Genomic DNA, 14851 nt, shown 5'->3' with positions numbered 1-14851 from the left:
ACTATATTCTGCGATTTATTCATCAAGAAGAGAAGTGTCCACTCGACAGAACCGCTACACTCCACTGGGTGAATATTCATTCACTCCGTCGACATTAATGACCAACCAAATGAAACATCTAAATTTCATATTTATTCTCATCCTCATAAACCGGCCAAAAATGTGGTGTGCAAAATACATGTGACAAAATATAAATCAGGCATAATATGCGTGAAAGCTGAATTCACATGACGCCCGTGGGCCACAAATTTATCGCAGTGATATTACGTCAAAAATCGAAGGATATTTTTCGGAAGTCGTTAAAACCCGCGGCTCGGGTAATTGTTACGACCCTACATCGATCCCCCATTTTTGATACGATTTTTCGGGGATGATTTCGTTATGATTAACATTTTTCAACGTCATCTCAAGCCCCGTAATATGACAATTATCATTATTTCTTCTCGGTATTGGAATTATCTCCACGATCCGAGAATTAATGACACATTGCTCTTATAATGAAAGTCATTATTTTTTATGGGTAAAAAATAATACGTTATTAATGTAAAAAACTGAATTATCGAATGAATTAATCGAGGGATGTCCTGGTGTTGGTTGGTTGACGGTGCCGTGTGACAAAAAAAAAATCGTCAATCTTTCCCGATAACCTTTTGCCAGATATTGGAGGCAAACGAAGGACAGAAATAACCGAAAGAAAAGGCAGATTGCCATTGGTAGTTGAGCGAAACGACGGAAGAATGCATTTCGTGTCCCTTAACTCACATCAGTCGCGCGTCCAACTGTGGTGCACTCTGAGGACCTTGATCCGCCGCTGTCGAGTTACTCTGTCGTGTTGTTTCTTTTATTTCATCCTCATCTTTCGTTTTTTTTACTGCTCTGTTACTGTCTCTGTCTCTTGCACGCTTCTTACCGATCCCTTACATCCGCGCGCGTCCGGCCCCATTAGTAGTCGGCTGGGCCATCATTCAATAACGCTCACGATGCGCACCGCTCTCCGGACAGTCTCTCTCGCAAGAGGAGACTTCTCCGTACGTGTATATACACTGTACGGTACTTATACCGGGTGTTCCAGTCCGTCTCTCTATCATTATTGTTTACCCTCTTGAGGTGGCTCAACCCTTCGGGTGAATTCAACGATGAAATCGATTAATCAAAAATGGTGGGCATAATCAACTCTCCCAATTATTCCAGACTTTTCACTCCCCCTATTTTCATCAGAATTCACTCAGTGGCCGGAATGGCTCGACTCAATAGTCTTAGAAATCATAAAAAACCATTCTCTACTTATCCTTTAACATAGAGAGCGTTTGCACGTGGTAGTTTGTGTGTCGCGTCCCGGGCCGACCGATAAATAACTCCCCGCAAGGGGTTTTTATCGAAAACAGTGAGGAGAGAGTGAGTGAGAGGATTTTCAGATTCGACTCCCCCAACACACGCCGACACAAGGTAACATCGCGCGGTAGTGTGTGCCCTCTTCTATTTTACCGCTCTCTGAGGTTTTTTTCTTCCTTATAGAGTCCCCCCGCCCTTCGTCCTCTTGCCCCCACCACCCTCCCGGTGGTGCAGTCGCCCTTCGCTGTACACGATGTGCCGAAGAGGAGCGCAGAGGCCCCCGGTAGTTGGGTACCATCGGCCTTTTTTCTCTCAGCTATCGGAGAGTGGATCGCACCGCGATCCGACCGACTGCAATCAGAATTGATTATAGCCTGCCGAAACTTGACTGCCTCGACGTATTATACAACGCGCTCCGGGCCCTCCCCGCAACATCGAATTTTTAGAATTTAAAATGTCGAAAAATATTTACAATTTTGCAAATGTAGCTTCCAATTATTGAGATATTGTTGGCAAACTCAGCTGTGTCCAGGTCCAAGAAATGCGATTATCCACTTGTTTTTTTAACCTCACGCCTGATCATCATGAAAATCGCAAACAACAGGTCGCTTTAAAATTTAGATTGCAACGGTGTGAATTCCCATTGAGCCCTGACGAATCTATTCTCACCCAGGTGTAGAATACAAGGGGTACACGATACTCAGGATGAGGCAGATGGAGCGCATCTCAATCGATTTCACGAGGCTGATCCCCTGAAACAGTAGCCCCACCAGATCCTGGACTTCGGGATCTTTTTTTTTCTCGTCAGGTGTTTTTTGTATTTTTTTTTTATGAAGTTCGGTCGGCACGCGCGATCCGATACCGAAAACTCTGAGTATTCAGCCCGAGTGTACATCTCATCTGGGGAATTGTAAAAAAAAACTCGTTTGGGAGCGCTAAGAATATATTCTGTCTCTTCTTTTTGGGAACGAGGGGGAGAATTTCATCGACTCAATTGAGACCATTTGCGTTTTTCTCAACATTCAATTTTTTCCCCATTTGAATATGAAATTCAACCGGAAGTAGATGTGCAACTACTGCAATCTACGTCAACTTATCGACTGTAGGTAACGGTTCATTACGCAACAAGTGCGTAAAGGTTTTTTAAGGACTGCAACATCGAAAATTTTTTCTCTCCGATTTATCGTGATTTTTTTTATTATTATTACATAATATCGAGTCTTGGGTTTCTCTGAATTAATGAACTGAACGTATGAAATACTGAGATGAAGTACTCGTTCCTTGCTCGCTAATATACCCTTCCTTCCAATCGACGAAACACATGCTCCGGGTAATCATTCATGCGCTATCTAATATTATCCCGGGATATTGTAGGAATTTTCGGAAGGGGCGAGAAGTACGAATCTATACATATTTAATGAGGCTCGACGTAGTTGTAAGGAGACAGTCTCACTCCGCACTCCCTTTATATCGAGTATGGATACTTTTATTCAAATCTTATACCGGCGAACAACAATCTTTTCATCTCACTTTCTTCTCTCCTTCACCTTACTTTTCCCGGTGAAATTTTCAAGATTGGGGGGGTGCGTATCAAAGAAAAATACTGAGTGCCACGACCGCATGCATAAACATAATCTGTCATACATATTTTACATTTTATACCACTTTCCTCAGGGTTTTTGAATTATTTTTCCATTTCCCGGCTTCATATTTTCCAATGTCAACTGAATTTCATTCCACGGCCACTCAAAGAATCCGATTGACGCCGAAAAAGCGACAAATCGTGAATAAAAAATAGGGAATTTCGAAAACACCGTCGAACGTATTCGCGAGAATTTTTCAATTACATTTCCGTTACTGGAAATTAAGATTATGATTGCACCGTGTTCCGGATGAAAGATCTCGTGGGCAGCGTGAACAAAGTCAAGCCAGTAATGGTATATAACGTTTCGTAGCATTGATATAAACGCAGATGGAGCGAGAGAGAGAGAGAGGGAGAGAGGAGGAAAAATAAAAGTGAGGAAGAAAGAGACTGGGTTTAGGACGAGTTGAATCGAGTTTGATAAGGTTAACTGCTGGATTACGGAGGCGTAAGGGAGGTCAAGTGACAGTGTAGGCGGTGTATTCACTCGTCACCGCTGTCACGCCGATCAAAAGTTGTCATGTACCGATATTTTTCTCTTATCGATTCATTATTTTCCTATCGATACAATTTTTTCTGGCGCGAGCCGCAAAATCCAAACGCCGATTAACGTCTGATTAATTAAAAAAATTGTCGATGGGACAAGAAAAGTACAGTTTATCCCACGAGTGTCATAAAACAATAGAAAATTCATCCGGAAAAGTTGAGTCTGAAAGGTGTCATTGTACTTCACTTCGAATGGATATTAATTGCTGGCAAGTCTCAGGTCGAGGAGAGCTACAGCTACCGAGGGACAAATTCATTTTAAAGACTCCACAGTCTTGACTGTCGTGATTCTTTATTAAGAAAGCGTATCCACCAGTGTATATACACTGCGAGTGCGAAGGGGGTGAAAGTGAGGAGGTCGAGGGGTTGGGGGTGTTCAAGAGAGTTTCATTTCTTCGTGGAACAAATGGCTCGCGAGTTATCACCCCGCGAGTGGGCACCCTATCCCATTTAAAAAATGTAAATTCGTTAATGCGAACAGCCAGGGGTGCGAGAAACGGATGTACCACGGGAGTTGTGAAAAAAAGTGGTATAAAAAAACGTTGAGGAGTGGAAAGAAGTAAAGAAAAGCCCTGTGGGGTGTAGAAATTTGTTGTTGCCCAGTCTCTCTCTCTCTCTCTCTTTAACCAAACCCTCCAGTGCCACCCTATTACCTGGGACTATTATCCAATATCCCCGAAAAAGAATCAAATAAAATATGTTAAGTTACGCTTTACGGGGTTTAGGGCTTCCAGAGGGTGTGAAAATATTTTCTCTCGCATTGAATTTTTTTCCTATTGGTTTTTTTTTTATTCAGTGACTTTGGGCGAAATCTTGATTATCCATTTGTAGGCATTGGTCAGGGTATTGACAAATGAATATTTCATAGATCGAGAATTCTTTTCGAATTAAAAATTGTTTTTAAAGTGAAGAAATCGAGTATCCGGACTTATCACTTTCTATCCTACTTTTTTCCCTTAATTCATTTTCTGGCTCATTATTTTCTTGTCTCTCTTCCTGACGCAATCGTTTTTTTTTCCCAACATTTACGTACATGTGCGTGAGAAATAATCGGCACAATTGACGTGGCTGATGTTTTTCTCTCCATTCAATTCATTTCTTCTATCGATAAATTTTTTTTTTCCCAATATATTCGAATCGAATTTTTTTTTCGTCATTCCATGTTCGATGACCGTGTCCAGGGGATCGATAGTGCGGCTCCCCCTAATCCCCCGGTACACGATAAGTGCCACAATGACCAGGAGCAGCAAGAAACCTGCACCGATGCCGATCGATAGTTGTTGCACAAGAATATCAAAGAAGAGTATGAAAAAATTATATTCGTATTATCACTGTTTTCCCAGTCCGTTATGGCACATTAGTCACGCTCTACCTAAAGGATCCGTTATAAATTTTTTCTCCAGTCGAAAGCAGTAGCAACACTCGGTATAAATTACTTCCCACACATGTGCGATAATGTTCTCCCCTCCGAAATAAACAAAATCAGTTTATGTTTATATTTAACCCTTCGCTATTCTCTCCATTCATTATCTGAAGTCATAATCTCAATCGTTTCGCTGAAATTTACTCTGATAATTCAAGAACTCATGACAGGTTCTACTGCATTATCGTTGATTTTCCCTCAATTCCGTGTTTCTCGATGGCAATAAAACGACAGGGAAAAGGGTGGGAGAGAGAACAGGTCTCGTGCGCTGGTTCCCTGAAGGGTTGATAATTCGTCGATTAAATTGGAAACGGCGGAGCTAATTGTACCGCGCGTGTATTATTCATAGGATCTCGTCCCAGGGATCTCTCATGTACTTTTCTTCCTCTTTCTTCAAACTCGGTGATCATCGCGGGAGACGCCGTGGCTCTCAGCTGGACCGAGGAGACAAGTCTCACATGAATCTCCTGTATTTACGAACATTGACTTCTTTTCCACTTTCAATCGACCGATAAATAATGCAATTTTCCAGGTCAACAGTTGTTTCAACTGAGGAAATCAATAATTCTTTGCTTTCAATGGACTTCAGCATTTTTCTTCCCAGATTCTGAGGTTCAAATAATTTTTTTTATGTTGGACCCAATTTGAGGAGGGGCAAAGGGCCTTCCGGTTATGTGGCACCCTTTATCCCTTATATCCTCAATGCAAAGGGTCCTGAAGACATCCCACCGGATACCGTCCACACCCCAGGATCTAGTGCTCAGGTGGTGCGGATCCTCCAGTGTGAGTCCACCTTTTGGGTCCGTGGGGTCCTTTCCCCAGACTATTTCCACCGGATAAGAGTCCAGGGGCCAGTAATGAGTCCCACTAGCGAGCGGAGCCTCACTCTACCCAGCCCCATCACCTCCTCAACCAGGTTTTTCGTGGCTTCACGCGGAAAGGTCCTGCACCCTCTACCGAGCGCCATCATTACGCATTAAATATATTATATATTATTACCCTCTCATACGAGTTGACTTGTAATTTTCATGGTATCTTACGACGATCGTAAAGACGTTGATTCGATAAAAAAAACCGGGTAACCCGATGTGGCCGTTGAATTAAGAAAGAGACGTAAATATATTTGGACGTTGAAGTAGCTGAAGAAGAGGCTCTCGGTAGCCTGGAGCTAATCGTTCGAGGCTGGCCGATTGGTATCGTCGGCTTTTTTATCCGGCATAAACTCTCGGAAGGATTCCCCCGTTATAGCGTCGAGGATGAGAATGCGAAAAAGTCGTTGATGTGTTTTACTCGGTTTCAAACATTTCGACATCCTTTCGCCACTATTCGGAGATCACTTGTGGGTACGGATAGAGAGGGTTGACATCGATTTGTCAACCCTGTTGCCATGAACCCACTCACCAAGTACCTTAAGTTGGCAGGTGAACCAAAATGGATTCATAACCTACATTTTTAATCAACTCTCCGTTTATTCGTTTCCCAACTAGTCTCACTGATAGTGATCAGTGACGGCGATAACCATTCAACCTCATTTCAAAAATCCACCAAGGATTATTACTATAATGAAAAATTATGATTATTGCTACAAAGTAGAAAATAAATTGCGAAATTTCATACGAAAGAAGTCATAACTCTAGAAGAAATACTCGACGCCCGTAATTGTATTTTTTTTCCTCTCTCTCTCTCTCTCTCTCACTGTTCGTACGAGTACCTACAGTCGGCAGTGAAGTAATACGTACATAACCTCTACCAGCACGTTTTAGAGATCTCACCAATGGGATGTGTCGAAGTTGGTGGAAGAGAGATGAAAAATAACGTACGAGTATTTTCTTGTTGGCTTCGTCAAACCGGACGAAGCTGCTTTATGGCTTGCAGACACACGCTGTTGATAAAAAGGCCCAGTTCTGTCCTCGTCTCCAGGAAAAAGAGACAAAGATTTCAGTATTGACGATCACAAGGGAATAAGAGAGCTGGATAGATATTCAGTGAGATCTATAGATCTGCGGAGGGTAAGTGTCAGGAATGGAACGGATGGTATTTTATAATAATCTATAATTGCTACTGTGAATGTCTTCGCGTTGAAAAAGGATCAAATGAAGAGGAAAAAAATCGTCTTGTTCATTGTAAGTAATGAGCAAGAAATCAACTAGTTTGATCTGAGGAGTTAAACGTCAAATTCGAAGTCGAAAGACGACGATTCGATTCGATTCAACACGTCATTTTTCCCGATGTCGACTGTCGGAGATGAAATTCTTTGTAAATTCTCTGACGAAGTAATTTTTTCCCGACGAAATGGTTAATTAATTTCCAATAGTTTCTTCCACTTCATTCGATTGGATGCAATATTTTTCCTTCAGCAGCAAAAAAGTGCAAACATGACTAAAAATAAGTAGTTGGTGTATCCACACGAGATTTCGGAAAAACACGAGATTTCAATTAAAGAGACAAGTTTAGTAATGAGGCAGCGTTTAGATTTATTGACGATACGATACGAGGATGAGGTGCCGACTGGCGCCGGTTTGTCTGGTCACAGACAACTCTCCCCGACTGTTTTATTTTTCATGTTCAGTATATGTTTGTATCTCTCCAACTTCGTGTGTATGAATTTCTTTCTCTGTTCCACGTGTGGCACGTGGTTAGTACCCGTGGGACTGAGCTACCAACCTCGTGTAGCTACGATAGGGGATATCTTCATTTGCATCTCTCACCTCGCTATTTGTTATTGTTTCACGGCTGATCGGTAGCGCCAATTTATCGATAGTTCAGTTCCATTTAAAAAATCGGAATTTTCGTTAATTGTTTGCGATAAAAAATAATTGTGCTGAGAACAACAGAATTTCCTTTTTTGTATTTTATTTGGTATTTAAAACTTATTAACGGATAATTACTTTATTCTCGTGTTTGTAAAATGAAAAACTGATTGACTTAAACTTCATTAAAAATAGTATAAACGCCCGCCATATGGTTCTCGATAGTTCATCCGGTCGACAGGTCTCGGATCTCTATTGTAATCTGGTTGTGGTTCGTCGTAATTTTTTCCGTGATGATAAACCATCACCCGAGAAGGGACACGAGCCTGCAAATAAATTAAATTATCTATCAACCGATTCCCCGACGTTCCACGACAAAAATATCCTGCGGTAAAAATTTCCGCGACAGAAATAATCTGTAGACCATCAGCTCAATATCTAATGAGCAGAACTTAATAAAGGGAAATTAATTGTTTACCATATCAGCTACAGCCACCAGTACCGACGCGATCAGTAGACAACAGACAATGGACTTCATGATCAATTTTTCCGGTCACTTGTCGTATAAACAAATTCGTCGAACGACTGAATTTTCTAATGATCGTTCATACCAGAACGTGCGGTTATATACGCGGAATTATCGGAAATCGGCAAGTGCCTGATATTCTCACGATCTCCGAGAGGTCAAGTCCTAAAAATTTAAGTGTTTCGAACGAGAATTTTACATGCGGAGATTAGTCAAATAGGACAAGGTTTCCGGTTCACTCGCGGCCTCAGTATCGAGTAAAATATTGTTGTTAAATAAATAGAGATCTCCGATACCCGGGAATTAGGATCGGCCGCACGGCGACATAATGAGTTTAATAAAAATTGCGTATCATTGATCAGGAATTCCAGAGAGAAATTCTGAGTGAAAGTACTATCGAGTAATGGGAAAATCCCGATCTCGATCAATGAAATCTTCCGGTTTCAACGGTTCCGAATGATTTCATAAGATTTCATGACTTTACATTTGACTTATGAAATCATTTTATGGAGACCACCACCAGCATTTCATCAGGGTCCCGTCGGTCGTTCTCATTTTCTCACAGTTTATTTAAAAATGAGGTTGAAAATTGTTGGGGTATCTGAAAACCACGAGGAGAATCCTATGGTGAAGACCATTTAAGGCTCTGTCTCACCCCGGATTTATTCGTTCACCGGTCGAATGACATTCCCGTCATCGCTGGATCAACGTTCTCGGGAATCCTGTGGCTTCTCATCATCGTTTTTCCGTGTTCAATCATGGCTGCATATCCATGGTATCGTCTCCTCCCACCTCTCGTGCTCTCTACCATCGGATCCACACTTTTTGTTTAATAAATTCGAACTGAAACCGTTCTCCGAATTCGCCAGCCGTCTGAGTATCGTGGAATTCCCCTTTATTCATTATTTTTTTCCCCGTCCACCTGTTTTACCTTTCATTAGTTTCCCGGGTTATTATTGAGAATTACAACGAGCCCCAAATCTCATACATTAAAACCCATTCCACCTACGACACACCATTTTCCCCATTTTTTATCCTACAATTTAAACAAAAATTCCATTTTTCACGTGAAGTGCTATCAAATATTCGAAAGCACACGTTCACGTTCATACTCCTCCATAAATTTTCACAGTAGAAAAATATTTTAGCGATTTCTGAATTTTATTTTCAAGCAACATTTGTTATGCGACACAGCAGATCGAATTCTCATTACGTCAAAGTTTCACGTTTTCCGTATTCGATCGAAAATTCCAAATTCCCTCGACTCAAAACTTGAAATTGGAGGGTTGTTCTCCCAGTGAATACTCGGACATTTCGTACACCCGGTGTTGGCTTACAAAACTTCGACTCGAATGTTTGTATATAGAAATTCACACACATGATGCCATTCGTATTGGAAAACGTGTGGTGGTAGGAGTCACAAAGCTTTACGCATTATGATTCCTCTCTTGACTATTATAGAGACACGCGTTTGCGGTCCCTTTTGTGTTTAAAACATCTCACCCCCTCATCCCCCCTGTCCCCACCCCTGTATTTATTTCAATACCTTTCCTGGGATAAACGACATTGCAGGAAACACGTGCGAAATATTCCGGGACGCAGTGCAAAGTGTAGCATAAAAAATCCTCTCATTCCTGGGGAAATATTTTTTTATAACATTGGAAATGAAAAATAATAACGAGGAAGATTTTGAGGGTTCGCCGATGGTGAACAGGTCATTGAGATTTTTTACAACTGTTGGAAGGCCGTCAATTTACTGCACGCGAGGTGATGTTTACCGATAGTATTAAAAGGTGTTGTGATTGTTATCTTAATGGGTTTTAAACAATCACTTTACCGAATGTGGATTTTAACATTTTTTTTCCCTCTCTGGGTTGAATTTTCGGTTGATCGTAATTGTAGGAGGATCGATTGTCTGGTAATGAGGGACAAACGTTTCGTGAAAACTCATATTTGGCACTACTCTAGTCTTATAGAGACGTCCGGAAACACATCGCCCAATTACTCGAGTATTAAATCAATGTTCCACGAACCCTTATGGCCATTTCGGTCGTTCTCATGCGGTAATAAACCCACACTCTACGTGTCTAAATGCCCTCAATGGTATATCCACCCCCTCACTCATTCCACGGACGTTCCCTCGATCCTAAGAATGCGATTTCTGCGGTAATATTTGGCTTTAAATCATGTACCGATGACAGCCCTTCACCCCTCCTCTAAGCCCCCTCTGGTGCATTCATTCACGTTTTCACAGTACCTCAGATGAACATTTAATTCTGAATTATTTTTTCTCCCTCATAAATGTTCAATTATTCACCAATGAAATGGCGATTCGCAGGGGATGAGAAAAGTTCAGCAAAAATTCCAAAAAAAAAACATAAAAAATTACGGACCCCTATTTTTTTCGTGTGTGAATTGTGGGTAATATATTATACTTATATAATGTATAATGTATTATGTATTATGTATTATTTGAAAATAAATATGTGAATAAAATTAAATTTCTTGTCTTTCTATCGTATGAGAAAGTCAGAAAACGATTTTTCATTGTGCATTACGTGAATTGTTCGGTAATTTTTTACTGAATATTTCTCTCCCTGCGAAGGGCTATGAAGTGAGGAGAAAAATATTGTAAAGCAATGCCAAGGGGAGATGCAGACGGCCACTCGAGCGCGAGATTAGCTTTGGCGCACAATTTACGACGAGCGATCTTATTCATCGCTCGGAAAGCTTTCATGTAAAAGCTTTTCCCTGTAAGCTGGTGACACGGGCTCGCGCAGTCAACGGAAAAGGAAAAAAAATTGAAAACTCGGGGAAACCCCCTCGTGCAACAACGAATTAGCCAATAAAATATATACTGTCGATTTTCGTGAGTCATATTTTTTTTGTTCCTCACCAACAAAGTATTCTTTCCAGTATTAAATGAAAAACAAAAATTAGTTAAAGGCTTATGAGGTTCCTGAGTGGAAATTCGGCTCAGCGAAGCATATCATTAATTTTTTTTCACACGAGAAAATTAATTATAAAATTTTTTGTTCTCAGGTATCGAGATGACGCTCTCTGCTGGACGGACAGGTGAGACTTTCACTATTCGTTATTTTTTGTTTATTGATACGAGTGAAGCCAATCTACGTTTATCTCATTATCAAATTATTTGAATATTCAAATAATCGACGAATTGACAGTCTTAGTGATGGGGCAGGGGTCCAATATAGACTCGAAGCTGAGAAGAGAGAGTAGAATTCATCGATTGGGGGCTCCATAAATTTCGCCAAAAAGGGGAGGGCGGGGGTTAACTATGGTGTAACGAGGGTCGGGTGTGGGGGTCAGTAGCAAGGGTTGAAATAATCATCCAAATCGCCCCGTAGAATTTTTAACGTATAATATATCCATAGCTTAGCCACCGCCGCCAAAACTGAGAAATTGCTCGGAAAAATAATTTAATGAGGCGTAAGAATCCAACTTGGAGGAGATGAAACACTAAAGAAGAGTTCGCCGAGGTATCCATAAAATACCTACGGAAAGTCCTCTCGCTATACAGTTCATTGGTGATTGATAGAGGGAGATTGACGGTTGCGTTGCAATTCCATTGTTCAATGGTGAAGTTACATACGTGAGGGGCCCCCCATCGGTCCAGCCGAGAGACCCAACCAACAAGTGGAGCCGGCAAACTGAATGAGGAAAGACTTATAAACTCTTTTTTTTTCAACCTCTTCGGCTCCTCTTCGTGCCTCTCCTTCACTTCATTCCTTTTAACCTCGTTTTTTCAAAGAGATATAAATCAACTCTCTGTGTCTCGGAGGCTCGGTACTGCGAGATTCAACGGCTACTAGCGAATTAGTGACGCTTGAACGATTCAGGCTGTGGAAGAGTGAATTTTCAATTTAATTATCTCATCATTAGGTATTGATGGGATTATTCAATTACAATATATCCAAGAGAATAATATTAAAAGGGTTTACTGGGGAGGATTCGAAGGAATAGTTCTGCGAGACATTCAAAACAACATCAGGCCCGTAGTGAGGGGTTAGAATCCCTCAGGCCACTGGGGCCCAAAATAAAATTGATTTTTCTCATAATAAACTTTCACTGCACGTTGGTATAATTTTAACAAAAATATCTCTTGGTGTACGATCTACCTGTCGTTCTCATTGTGAATAAAATTCGAAAAAAGGACGAAGGTATATATTTTGAGGATAATTTTAACCGAAAGTGACTGAGAAAATAACAATGGTTAATAAATTCCTTTGATAATTTTCTCCTCGTTGGGTGCGAGTGCATTACTGCATGTCTGATGAGCTCTATCTCCACACCCTTCAGCTCCATTTTGTATATAATAATGCAGAACGATTGTCACGAGCAGAGGGGCGGCGGGAGGGGAAAAATCGCGTGTCCCAAAGAGTCAAAAAGGGTTGTATTTTTTTTTCTTCCAAACAAAACGTTTCCCCTGTCATTTTGCAAGACAATAGAGACAAGTGTTGGCTTGTTCTCGCGAAGAGAGAAATAATGTGTGAAGGTGGTGGGGAAGGGGTGGCACGAGGGGAGTGGAGAAACAGCAATAGCCTCTTCTTCGGGATTTTGCTTATCGATTCAAATCGCGTGCGGTGCGTATGAATGAACGGGTGAGTGGGCGAGTCAGAGAGCCACCGGTTGAATGGGAGAACCCCAACGGGGACCGACCACAGCTCTGGTGCCCCCTGTGCCATCCCGGTAGCTGCATCCACCTGTAGTTATAACTTTTATCGAGTTTTACATATTTTGAGAATTTTTGTTTAACCCTCTGAGGGATCTACAAGGGCAGCACGAGCCCTGCGATCATGTGGCCAAAGTTTCCGGAATAATTGGTGACGTCCGGAGGTGATTGAAGGTGTGACCAGTTCGAAGGTCAGGGCCCAACGTCGCTAGGGCTCGGAAGTCAAAGGGCTACACTTGTGATTAATTTTTCTACGTTTTTTTTTTCTGAGGAAAAAGCACGAGGCTTGATCGAAGATAAAAATCGTCTTCTTCTGACCCTTTTTTTGACGAATAAAGTGAGAAAAGGCGGTTCGACTCACGACGAGGGCAGTGTTAAGAGGGGACTGATTTATGGGGCGTTATGAGCGGCCATAAACAGCATCAGTGCAAGGCGCGAGCCCCAGTTAACCAGAGACGGAAGTTAGACTCGTTATTAACGTCGATTCGTCTTTTAGGGGGGACAACACGACTTGATAACGAATATATAACACAGACAGACACAGACGTGACGACGCGATGAAATAATATTATTTAAATCGTCGGAACCACGAGATTTTATTCATTACATCTGCTGGCGTGTCAAATCACACGAGAGCGTTTGAATAAATCACTATTAGTTTTTATTAAACTATTTCCCTCTTCCACAAAAAGGCCAGAAAATTTACAAATTCATCCCCACAATTTATTTAATTTTTTATTTTCTGTTTTTCTCGTTCCACCTCTGATCCGTCAAATGCGACGTCCCTTCGATGTCGTAAAAATTTATTCTCACCGATTGGTCTCCCCGGTACGGCGATAATGTTGACTCTTATAATTTTAATTGACAAATAATTTTTTGCCTCCCTCTCCCCCTCCTCGTGATCTTACAAAATACCAAAGCCCCATCTCGTCTACTCTTGCGTCGCTCTCACCTCCCTTTGTTTATCCTTTATATTCTTTCATTTGCCGGCGCTGTGATCGGCCTCTGGAAGTAAAATGCTGCTTTTCCGAAAATGGCAGTGGAATGAGGGACGGGTATAAAGTTCTGGTATAAACGAACTACCGTCGATCGGTCCTCACTCGCGCGCGCCACAGGATTCACAAACGAATACGCGGTACCAATTCAATTTGGTATAGGATATTCTCTCTGGTATCCACCATCGCACTTCGTATGTATCCTTTACTTGTTTTTTTATTAATTTTTTTTTGCTGTGTCTCGTGTCTCTTCTGTCGATCAGAGACTACACGGGGGACTCGTCTCACCGCATTTCACTTTAGTGACAAAAAGACGAAGAGGTACTAATAGCCCTGCCCTCGTCATTCCTCTCCCCACACCCCCTCTCCCCCTCCCACTGTAGCAATCTTTAATTGGTATTACATCGAGTTATTAAAGTACATAATTTTTTTTATCGTGTTCATGTTTCTTAAATTTATGTTTCTATCTTGCGATATTCTTCGGCGAAAAATGCTCTGGAATTTTAATGGCAGGGTGGGGAGAGGTTTCGAGGTTCATTGAGTTGGTGATTTTGGAAAATGAGGGGATAATTGGGGGATCGGGTTAATTGGGGAAAACATTGACGATGAAATTTCCAAATTTTTGGGGAAAATGAGAGTTGACCTGGGGGGAACACTAGGGATTCAAATTAATTACTTGTTCGTCTTTAATTGTTCTACACATTTTGCTAATTGAAGTACACAATTTCTTTATGTAAAATTACCAAACTCCATGTTCCCATTTCTTCATCATTTCGTCATTGCAAAACGTTCTGAGGAGTAAAAAATAAATGTACCAGCGTTAACCGTTTGAGTATTTCCGAGGGATGAGAGAGGCCCGTTCTCCTCTTCTTATTCACCCGAATGATAAAAGAAATGAAGAATGCATCGGGGTAGACGTGCGACGGACTCGATTAATCGGTAGT

The 14851-nt window shown here is 41.4% G+C and overlaps 1 protein-coding gene and 1 long non-coding RNA gene across 6 annotated transcripts in view; one reads left to right on the top strand and one right to left on the bottom strand.

Moving 5' to 3' along the window:
- The window catches only part of Trh (trachealess), a 74477-nt gene that overhangs the window by 1831 nt on the left and 57795 nt on the right, over positions 1-14851 (top strand). For 4 of the 5 annotated variants that reach the window (XM_064137190.1, XM_064137188.1, XM_064137187.1 and 1 more), the window contains exon 2: positions 11262-11294. In XM_064137190.1, the coding sequence (XP_063993260.1) occupies positions 11262-11294 (33 nt within the window). Of the gene's footprint in view, positions 1-6746; positions 6953-11261; positions 11295-14851 lie in introns of those variants that run through there. The other variant, XM_064137192.1, reaches the window with a different exon arrangement.
- Positions 7780-9627, bottom strand: LOC135170967 (uncharacterized). Its single transcript, XR_010300463.1, has 2 exons — positions 8172-9627; positions 7780-8019 (listed from the first exon to the last, which is right to left on the bottom strand). It is a non-coding gene; the product is annotated as an uncharacterized LOC135170967 (long non-coding RNA).

The sequence above is a fragment of the Diachasmimorpha longicaudata genome, chromosome 18 (genome assembly GCF_034640455.1).
Source record: "Diachasmimorpha longicaudata isolate KC_UGA_2023 chromosome 18, iyDiaLong2, whole genome shotgun sequence".
Classification (NCBI taxonomy): domain Eukaryota; kingdom Metazoa; phylum Arthropoda; class Insecta; order Hymenoptera; family Braconidae; genus Diachasmimorpha; species Diachasmimorpha longicaudata.
The sequence above is the reverse complement of the archived record's forward strand: the minus strand, read 5'-3'. Positions and strand labels throughout refer to the sequence as shown.